Here is a 10,727-nt window from a genome sequence, read left to right on the forward strand (position 1 = left end):
AAAGAAAACGCTCAGAACGCGACACGTGGCGCCGGCTGGAAACACGCCACGGAAGCGATCGCTGAAAGGCTCGCGAGGGAGCGCTCCCTAACTAGTTGCTCCCGATTAAACGGTTCAATCCATGGCACGTTTTGTTAAGGACCAACTTACACTACGGAATTACATACGGTGAAATAGCTAGACCATCATGGATACAAATAACAGTAGAGAGGGGCCAGAGGTAGGAGAAGAAGAGAGCCATTGTGTCGTTGCGTGATCTTTCATGGATGACTCGTCCATCCCATTGGCCCTCGTACTTGTTGTTGTTGCTGTAATGGACAGACTGGGCCTAGCCCATCACCAACAGCCCAAGATGGGAAGGGGGCTCACATCCCCTTTCCCTTGACAGCCGGCTTGTCCTCAAGCCGATAGCGAGTATCTGGAGGCAGAAGGGTGTGCATCATGTGTTGCTTCTTCGCTGATTCAAGTATCATGCACGATCCAGTCGCCGACATCCCTCCTTCTGTGAGACTTGACTTGACCCCAAGTTGTCGTCGCTGCCGAGGACACTTGGATCCCATGGCGTTTGATGTTCCTCGGCTTGGTTGAAGCCGCGGCGATAGCCAAAGTCAAGGTAGACTGCAACGATGGAGAGGTAGTAGTTTTGGCCGATGAAAATCCCGTCGAAGCAGATGTCGAGGAAGTTGTCCCTTCCGGTAGAGTCTTGGTCGACTGAACTTTCCTCCAGGATCCCAAAACATGGGTAGAACAAGTGCTAGGAGCTGCTGAAACTCGTCTGTGGCACAAATAGGTTCGCAATTGACATGTGATTGAAATCGCAATATATGGAGCCGAGAAATCAGGGCGTTTGATCTCTGGCCCAATATGTTTAGAACACATGATAGTGGTCTGTCAAATAGCAATGTCGTCAACACCCTGTGCTAGCGTAGAAAGGATGCATCCGAGGTATTATCCCATAAGAAGTCTTATCACGGCACTTCTCCAAATCAATTCGAATATAAGACAAACGTGCTAACATATGGATGCTTAGGCATAAACAATTGTTGCTCTTGAATTCCTTGTTGTGTACTGCTTTTGTGTGCACTCCCTTCCTGTGAACGCTCTCAATAGGCTCTTTAGTGGAACTAGTAAAATATACGTGCAACGCACTTAACGCATGTCTTATGAACACATCTTATATAAAACCTAACAAATTCCAGCCAACTATATCATTAACTTCTTGAACTTTCACACGAAGTGCATAGTATCTAATTTTTTTCTCGTGGAAATAATTTGAAACATCACTCTTCATAAATAAACATTCCTTTTAAAACAAATATCACACATCTTTGCATCAATTATATAATATCTTATCGAAATGCACACTTTCCCAATGCGTAGTGCCCAAACAATTATAATGCATTGTAAATAAATTTCAGTATGTGAGCAAACTCTCCAGGCTAGCTTCGAACAATGAAAGTCGGGTCAAATATACAACCATTTGATTTTTTAATTATATTAGTATTACAATATAATTCAGTCAGAAATTAGATTTCCCTAGTGGGATAATGGACCATTTAAAAGGTACATGTCAATTCTGCGTACACATATAAACAAAGTAGCATTCAGATAAGAATTGTTTTCGTATCAACAAAATTAAGTGAAGAACTATTAGAAAAATCAAGTTTCATCCAAAAAAATGAGAAGATGCCATTGTCAAACTTTAATGGTAACTATCTTGAGCAACTATGAAGACTGACAAAAGGAAATGCCACACTATATGCTTCTTATGAATATTGATATGTAAAAAAAATCTGACAACAAAATTTACCAATTGAATGCAAGGATGACATATGATATTCATTGACAGTGAAGAATCAACAAATCGCGGTTCTGCTCCTTCTTGGTCCTCATCTCGTGGTCCATGACCGTCACGCGGTTGGCCTTGGCCACGATCTCCATTGCCGGCTGCGCCCCCAACACGCTGTACCTTCCCTGTAGATTGCAGATTGCAGACCAACCAACAACCCGGCACGGGACAAATTCAAATGATTCTGATTTCATCTTGGGGAGGATATGAACGGATAACGAATCAGCGAATCCTGAGGCTGTACGGGCAATGGTAGGGACGGACCACATTGGTGCCCTCGGATGCCTGCTCAACGGACTCGAAGAGGAAGTTGGGCGCCTCGCGGTCGTCCTCCCGGACGAGGCAGCGGTAGGCCAACACTGACGTGAGGTGGTCGGAGAAGATGCAGTGCCGGAGGGGCAGCAGCGTGTGCCCCGCCGCCGCCGACGACCTGAAGGCCTCCTCCTCCTCCCGTACCGCTGCACAACCCGCATTCAGTCAGCCAGTCAATCAACAATGGCGGCCTCGGGAAGGTCGGCCGGGGGATAAGTAAGATGGGCTCACCGACGGCGTCGAGCTTCTGGAAGGCGGTGTCGGCACGACACACGACGCCGGGGCGCGTCGGAGGGGCGCCCGCCCTCGCGCGGCCGGCGGCGAGGCGCCCCTGCTGCTGCTGCGGCGGCGGCGGCGGCGCGAGAGTCGTCGTCGGCACACACGCCTGCGCCCGCGCCCACGGTGGCAGGGAGAGAGACGGACGCACGGAGAGCGCGAGCCCGGCCGCCGCCATTTGGTTGACCGGGCTTGATGGAGCGCGGATGAGCGCAATCGGAGAGGCTGGACGAGCGAGCGATGCGGGCGGGGGCGGGCAAGCTTGCGATGCGGGCGGGGGCGGGCGACCTGGGCGAGGCGGGCGAGCGGGGCGATTGACCGGGAGACGACGTGGGGTGGGCAATTTGCGTTAACGAAAATTGTCTAGTTTCATTAACGACGTTTTTAGGTCCTTGATGGTGTAATCAGACGGTCCAGATCTATAGTCGGATCTGCCCTCTCGTGCTTTTAATAATACAGATTAAAAACGGGTCAAAATGTTATTAAAAAGCAACGAAAATGGTAGAAATAAAGAGAGGGGCTCTTGTTGTGAGCAGCCTCTCCCAATTAAATTACGATGGCAAATAATCCAAACGGGGATAAGAAATTCAATCAACGATTTCGACATGGAAGGCAAAAAAAGCAACCACAAATCAAACAAATTCCTCGATCCATCCATTCAATCTTTTTTTTGCGAAAACCATTCAATCTCCCTCTCCTCGGAAATAAATAAAAAGTAGAAGTAGAATAAAACAAGATAGCATCTCTCTTTCTTTCATGGCAATGGAGGAGGCATCCGGAATGAGCGCAGCAACCGGCCTGACTTGAATATTTCTAAAGGAAAATCTGCTGTGCTCCTAACTTCAAAGTAAAAAATAAAGAGAGAGGCTCGGCTCCTGTTGTGTTGTGAGCAGCCTCTCCCAATCACGCTGGAAAAAATAAGGGGACTGATGTGCGCCGGCGCGCCGGCCCAAACTTTCGGCCGGCCACGCGCGAGCCGCAGGATCCACCAACCCCGCGTCGTCTGCACCGTTGGATCCGCATGCAACATTTTTCCCCCATGCAGCAAAATTTTGATGCGATGCAACAATTATTTCAACGGTTGCAACAAAAAGCAAAATTTGTAGCAAAAAAAATATCTTAAAATCGAAGCTGATGGTGCGTGGTAGCAAAAGTCAAACGCCGGTTGTAGCAAATATTTACATGACGTGTATGCAACTTTTTTAGTGAACGGTTGCAGCAAAACATGATGCCGGTTGTAGCAAAAATTAACACGGTTGTAGCAAAGGTAAAAAACATCGATTGTAACGAAAAATCCGACGAACTGGAGTTGCAACCAAACGTATATGCAGTTTTTTTACTGGGACAAAAAATTATAAAAAAACGCTTGCAGCAAATATGACGCTGGTTCCAACATATTTAGACCAAAAATGTCGCATCCACTGACCAGCGAAGCACGCGGATGGGAAAAATGTTGCATGGGTCCACGCGCGCGAGGGGGCGACCGGCGCGTCGGTTCGACCGGCGCGCGGGTGGGAAACGATTCCCAAAAAATAATCGAAAAGGGGGCAAGAGATTAAGGCAACGATTTCAACATGAATGACAAAACCGCGTCAGAAATCAAACGAATTTAACTCACAAACTATTCAATCCATTCATTCATTCAATCAATCAAACATTCCCTTAGTCATTTCATTTCCCTCTCCTCGAAAACAGAAACAAAACTAAAATAAAAGATAGCATCTCTCTTTCTCTCTCTCTCTCTCCCTCTCTCTTCAATGGCGGATACATCCGGACGAGCCGAGCACAGCGGCAGCCGGCCTAGACGACGGTGTAGAGGATGATCTTCGTGGCGTCGACGGCGGCGCGCTGCTGCCTCTTCATCATGGCCAGGGCGCCGGCAACCGTGCCTCCCGCAGGCACCATCCCGCCGCCGTCGCCGGCACCGGGGGCGGCCGAGGAGGCGGGAGGGTGGTAGTAGAACCGGGCCGTCTGCGGACAGTGGGAGTGGAACCGCACCGCGATGCGCACCCCCATGTCCAGTAGCTCCACGTACTTCCCCATGGATCTCGCTCGAATCTGGCCTCCTTCCTCTCTCTCTCTGCTCGACGAAGATTGATGGCCGGGACGGACGGACGGAGAGGACGGAGAGGGCGGCCGGGAACTGGGAAGGACGGCGGAGCGGATGGCGGTGCTAGGCGGTGGTCTCGTGGAACGGGGAGGCCCAGGAACTGGGGGCGGCCATGGGAGGGGTGGAGGAGAGCAGGGGCGCGAGAGTCGTCGTCGGTACGCGCGCATGCGCCCGCGCCCACGGCGGCGGGGAGAGAGACGGGCGCAAGGAGAGCGTGAGCCCGGCCGCCGCCATTTGGTTGACTGGGTTTGATGGAGCGAGGATGAGCGCAATCGGAGAGGCTGGACGAGCGAGCGATGCGGGCAGGGACGGGCGACCTGGGCGAGGCGGGCGAGCAGGGCGATTGACCGAGAGACGACGTGGGGTGGGCAATTAGCGTTAACGAAAACTGTTTAGTTTCGTTAACGACGTTTTTAGCCCCTTGATGGTGTAATCAGACGGTCCAGATCTATAGTTGGATCTGCCCTCTCATGCTTTTAATAGTACAGATGTGCCAACAACTGAATAACCAACACGTACTTGCTATCAGGAGAACAAGCACATTGTAGCTTGTCGATGAGCTCACCAACATAAGCACATAAACTGCACCATAAAAAAAATATTCAACACCCTCTAGTAGTTGCACCTACCAGCAGGAATACAACATCGCAGACTTGTAACTGATTTCATCTCTATGTATTGCTTTGAAACCCCTCTTTGCGTGTTGATCATCCGGTGGACGCCAAAATTGCAGATGTGTACCAAACAAACAACTAAAAGGCCTCATCCCCAGATTAGTCCATACGTACTCAGCCTCGCATTCCAGAGGTGGGTTGTCAAAGACAAAGCTTTCACGATGGTATTGATCTAGGTTGCTGGCAATCTGAGCTCCCTTGGTGGCACACTGATGATATGACAATGTTGATGCAGTACTCAGGGGGTCAACGAAAACATCAACACTGTGAGCAGCATACATTGGTGTAATTTGGTCAAGCAAAAACGCAACATAAGTCGCACTAGTTCTCTCCACACATATAGTTTGGTCAGTACATCCTGAGGAAAGCACACAGAACAAAGAGAAGGGAACATGACACCTCTTGCTAGGCACAAGTTAGTTCTGAGAGTAATTGGAAATGACATATTCAGGGGCCCCATAACACACTCTCTCCAGAATTATTTCGTAGATGTTTGCCAAATAACCATGTTGTTTTGGTTGCTCTCAACCTGAGAAGTTCCAAGTCCAAACATGAGAACAACATGTACGGAAACGTTGCATGGGAAATAAATAAAAATCTACGCACACATAAGATCTATCTATGGAGATGACCATCTACGAGAGGAGAGATTGGATCCACCTACCCTTGTAGATCTCTAAGAGAGAAGCGTTAAGAAATGCGGTTGATGTAGTCGAACGTCTTCGGGATCCAAATCGCAAGTCGTCCCGCGATCCAATCATGATCTAGCGCCGAACGAACAACACCTCCACGTTCAGCACACGTGCAGCTCGATGATGATCTCCGTCTTCTTGATCCAGAAAAAGAGACAAAGAGGTAGCTGAATTCTCTGCAGCACGACGGCGTGACGGCGATGATGGTGGAGCTAATCCAACACGGCTTCGCCGTGCACTACCGGAATAACCTACGGGGTGTCACGAAGTAGTGGAGGGAGAGGGGTTGCGCCGTGGCTTAAGGTGCGGTAGTCTCTCTCCCCTCCACTATATATAGGAGGGAGGGAGTGGTGGTGCCCTAGGGAAAACCCCTAGGGTTCGTCCGGCGCACACAAGGAGGGAGGAGTCCTCCTCCAATTCGGTTTGGTGGAGGAGGATTCCTCCTAGTGGGTTTGCCCCACCTCCTCTCTCTTTGGCGCATAGGCCCATTAGGCTGGCCGCCCAGCCCACTAGGGGTTGGTGTGCCACCTTTTGGGTCTATGTGGCCCTCTCCGGGTGGGTGGCCCCTCCCTATGGACCCCCGGAACCCATTCGTCACTCCCGCTACATTACCGAAAATACCCGTAAACCTTCTGGCATCCAAATATACCTTTCCTATATATCAATCTTCGTCTCCGAATCATTCTGTAACTCCTCGTGACGTCTGGGATCTCATATGGGATTCCGAACAACATTCGGTCACCAACATACATAATTCAACTATACTGAAACGTCACTGAACCTCAAGTGTGCACACCCTGCGGGTTCGAGAACTATGCAGACATGACCGAGACACACTCCGGTCAGTAACCAATAGCAAGACGTGGATGTCCATATTGACTCCTACATATTCGACGAATATCTTAATCGGTTGAACCTCTATGTCAAGGATTCAGTTAATCTCGTATAACATTCCCTTTGTCATTCGGTATGTTACATGCCCGAGTTTCGATCGTCGGTATCTCTATACCTATTTGAATCTCGTTACTGGCAAGTTTCTTTACTCGTTCCATAATACAAAATCCCGTGGATAAATCTTTATTCATATTGCTTGCAAGGCTTGTTGTGATGTTGTGTTACCGAGTGGACCCCGAGATACCTCTCTGTCATACGGAGTGACAAATCCAAGTCTTGATCCATGCTAACTCAAAGAACACCTTCGGAGATACCCGTAGAGAACCTTTATAGTCACCCAGTTACGTTGCGACGTTTCATACACACAAGGTATTCTTTCGGTGTCAGTGAGTTACATGATCTCATGGTCATAGGAATATATACTTGACATGCACAAAAACAGTAGCAATAAAACGAAACGATCACATTCTACGTTCATAATTTGGGTCTTGTCCATCACATCATTCTCCTAATGATGTGATCATGTTATCAAGTGACAACTCTTGTCTATGGCGAGGAAACCTTGACCATCTTTGATCAACGAGCTAGGCCACTAGAGGCTTAGTATGGACGGTGTGTTATCTATGTATCCACACATGTATCTGAGTTTTCATTCAATACAATTCTAGCATGGATAATAAATGATTATCTTGAACAAGGGAATATAATAATAACTATTTTATTATTGCCTCCAAGGCATATTTCTAACACAACAGCAGCACAAACTTCATGCAGTTTCAGATATGCTCGAGCAGAGCCTCCTTCAAGGTAACATGTTGGCTGGACACATGGAACACCTTCATTAATGTAACTTGGTAGCTTCACGCGAACAATTTTGTGACTGAACTTGAACATCAATGGTGCCCCTTGAGCACAGAATTTATAAGAGGACATGGCAGAAAAGAAAACCGGTCGCCCTTGTAGTTGCTCATACTTGGGTAGTTCTAACCAAACATGTACAACTTGGCATTTTTATGGAAATGATGGCCACGGTAGTGGTTGCAGCACTGTCTTGGTGCCATTAGCTTGTAAAATGAGATCTCCTTCTCCAAGAACCTATGTAGCTTTACTATCTTGTGAGAATTATTAGCGAGAGGTCTCACCATTATATGAGCCAAAGAAGATGTCTCCCAAAAAGGTCGATGGAGCAGCTCTCGACCATACTGAGTGGGAGGCGACCATTCTTGCAATTCATGCTTCATCCTTGGTTATTGGTCATGTGGCCACAATGTTGGAAATATGCCCTAGAGGCAATAATAAAATGGTTATTATCATATTTCATTGTTCATGATAATCGTCTATTGTTCATGCTATAATTGTATTAAAAGGAAACAGTAATACATGTGTGAATAAATAGATCACAATGTGTCCCTAGCAAGCCTCTAGTTAGCTGGCTCGTTGATCAATAGATGATCATGGTTTCCTGATCATGGACATTAGATGTCATTGATAACGGGATCACATCATTGGGAGAATGATGTGATGGACAAGACCCAATCCTAAGCATAGCAATAGATCGTGTTGTTCGTATGCCAAAGCTTTTCTAATGTCAAGTATCTTTTCCTTCGACCGTGAGATTGTGCAACTCCCGGATACCGTAGGAGTGCTTTGGGTGTATCAAATGTCACAACGTAACTGGGTGATTATAAAGGTGCACTACAGGTACCTCCGAAAGTGTCTGTTGGGTTGGTACAAATCGAGATCGGGATTTGTCACTCCATGTGACGGAGAGGTATCTCTGGGCCCACTCGGTAGAACATCATCATAATGAGCTCAGTGTGACTAAGGAGTTAGTCACGGTATAATGTGTGCTACCTCTTGAGCATGCGTTGGTTTTTCCCTTGAAGAGGAAAGGGTGATGCAACATAGTAGCAGTAAGTATTTCCCTCAGTTTGAGAACCAAGGTATCAATCCAGTAGGAGTATCAAGACAAGTCACCAATGTACCTGTGCAAAAACAAACAAACTTGCACCCAATGCTATAAAGGGGTTGTCAATCCCTTCACGATTAATTGCAAGGTGATATATGAAGGTGGAAAGTGCAACAAAGTAAAAGTGTAGAGCTGAAAATATGATGTGAAGCAGACCCGGGGGCCATAGTGTTCACTAGAGGCTTCTCTCATGATAGCAAGTATTACGGTGGGTGAACGAATTACTGTCGAGCAATTCATAGAACCGCGCAAAGTCATGATGATACCTAAGGCAATGATCATACATATAGGCATCACGTGCGAGACAAGTAGACCGATACTGTATGCATCTACTACTATTACTCCACACATCAACCGCTATCCAGCATGCATCTAGTGTATTGAGTTCATAACAAACAGAGTAACGCCTTAAGCAAGATGACATGATGTAGAGGGATAAATTCATGCAATAGATATAAACCCCATCTTTTACCCTTGATGGCAACAACACGATGCGTGCCTTGCTACCCCTTCTGTCACTGGGTGAGGACACCGCACGGTATGAACCCAAAACCAAGCACTTCTCCCATTGCAAGAATTATAGATCAAGTTGTCCAAAGGAAACCCACAACTCGAAGAGAATTACAAGGATATGAAATCATGCATATAGGAGATCAGAGGAGACTCAAATAATATTCATAGATAATCGGATCGTAAATCCACAATTCATCGGATCTCAACAAACACACCGCAAAAGAAGATTACATCGGATAAATCTCCATGAAGATCATGGCGAACTTTGTATTGAAGATCCAAGAGAGAGAAGAAGCCATCTAGCTACTAGCTATGGACCCGAAGGTCTGTGGTGAACTACTCACACATCATCGAGGAGGCAATGGTGTTGATGAAGAAGCCCTTCGTGTTCGAATCCCCCCTCCGGAAGGGCACCAGAACGATCCCTAGATGGGATCCTGCGGAGACAGAAGCTTGCGGCGGCGGAAAAGTATTTTCGTGGCTCTCTCTTGCAGTTTTGGATTTTTAGAGAATTTATAGGCGGAAGAAGTAGAAGTAGAATAAAACAAGATAGCATCTCTCTTTCTTTCATGGCAATGGCAGGAGGCATCCGGAATGAGCGCAGCAGCAACCGGCCTGACTTGAATATTTCTAAAGGAAAATCTGCAGTGCTCCTAACTTGAAAGTAAAAAATAAAGAGAGAGGCTCGGCTCCTGTTGTGTTGTGAGCAGCCTCTCCCAATCATGCTGGAAAAAATAAGGGGACTGATGTGCGCCGGCGCGCCGGCCCAAATTTTCGGCCGGCCGCGCGCGAGCCGCAGGATCCACCAACCCCGCGTCATCTGCACCGTTGGATCCGCATGCAACATTTTTCCCCCATGCAGCAAAATTTTGATGTGATGCAACAATTATTTCAACGGTTGCAACAAAAAGCAAAATTTGTAGCCAAAAAAATATCTACATGATCGTAGCAAAAAATCGAAGCTGATGGTGCGTGGTAGCAAAAGTCAAACGCCGGTTGTAGCAAATATTTACATGACGTGTATGCAACTTTTTTAGTGAACGGTTGCAGCAAAACATGATGCCGGTTGTAGCAAAAATTAACACGGTTGTAGCAAAGGTAAAAACATCGATTGTAACGAAAAATCCGACGAACTGGAGTTGCAACCAAACGTATATGCAGTTTTTTTACTGGGACAAAAAATTGTAAAAAAACGCTTGCAGCAAATATGACGCTGGTTCCAACATATTTAGACCAAAAATGTTGCATCCACTGACCAGCGAAGCACGCAGATGGGAAAAATGTTGCATGGGTCCACGCGCGCGAGGGGGCGACCGGCGCGTCGGTTCGACCGGCGCGCGGGTGGGAAACGATTCCCAAAAAATAATCGAAAAGGGGGCAAGAGATTAAGGCAACGATTTCAACATGAATGACAAAACCGCGTCAGAAATCAAACGAA

General features: G+C 47.3%; 1 protein-coding gene across 1 annotated transcript; it reads right to left on the reverse strand.

The window, feature by feature from the left end:
* Positions 1-4,045: 4,045 nt before the first annotated feature.
* Positions 4,046-4,566, reverse strand: LOC123446198. Its single transcript, XM_045122877.1, has one exon. The coding sequence runs from the start codon at positions 4,478-4,480 to the stop codon at positions 4,238-4,240; it is 243 nt and encodes an 80-aa protein (XP_044978812.1). The 5' UTR covers positions 4,481-4,566; the 3' UTR covers positions 4,046-4,237.
* Positions 4,567-10,727: the final 6,161 nt, after the last annotated feature.

This window comes from Hordeum vulgare, chromosome 4H (assembly GCF_904849725.1).
Source record: "Hordeum vulgare subsp. vulgare chromosome 4H, MorexV3_pseudomolecules_assembly, whole genome shotgun sequence".
NCBI classification, from domain to species: domain Eukaryota; kingdom Viridiplantae; phylum Streptophyta; class Magnoliopsida; order Poales; family Poaceae; genus Hordeum; species Hordeum vulgare.

Coding starts and splice junctions, on each gene's coding strand:
- LOC123446198 (XM_045122877.1), bottom strand. CDS start 4,480: ATGGGGAAGTACGTGGAGCTACTGGACATGGGGGTGCGCATCGCGGTG.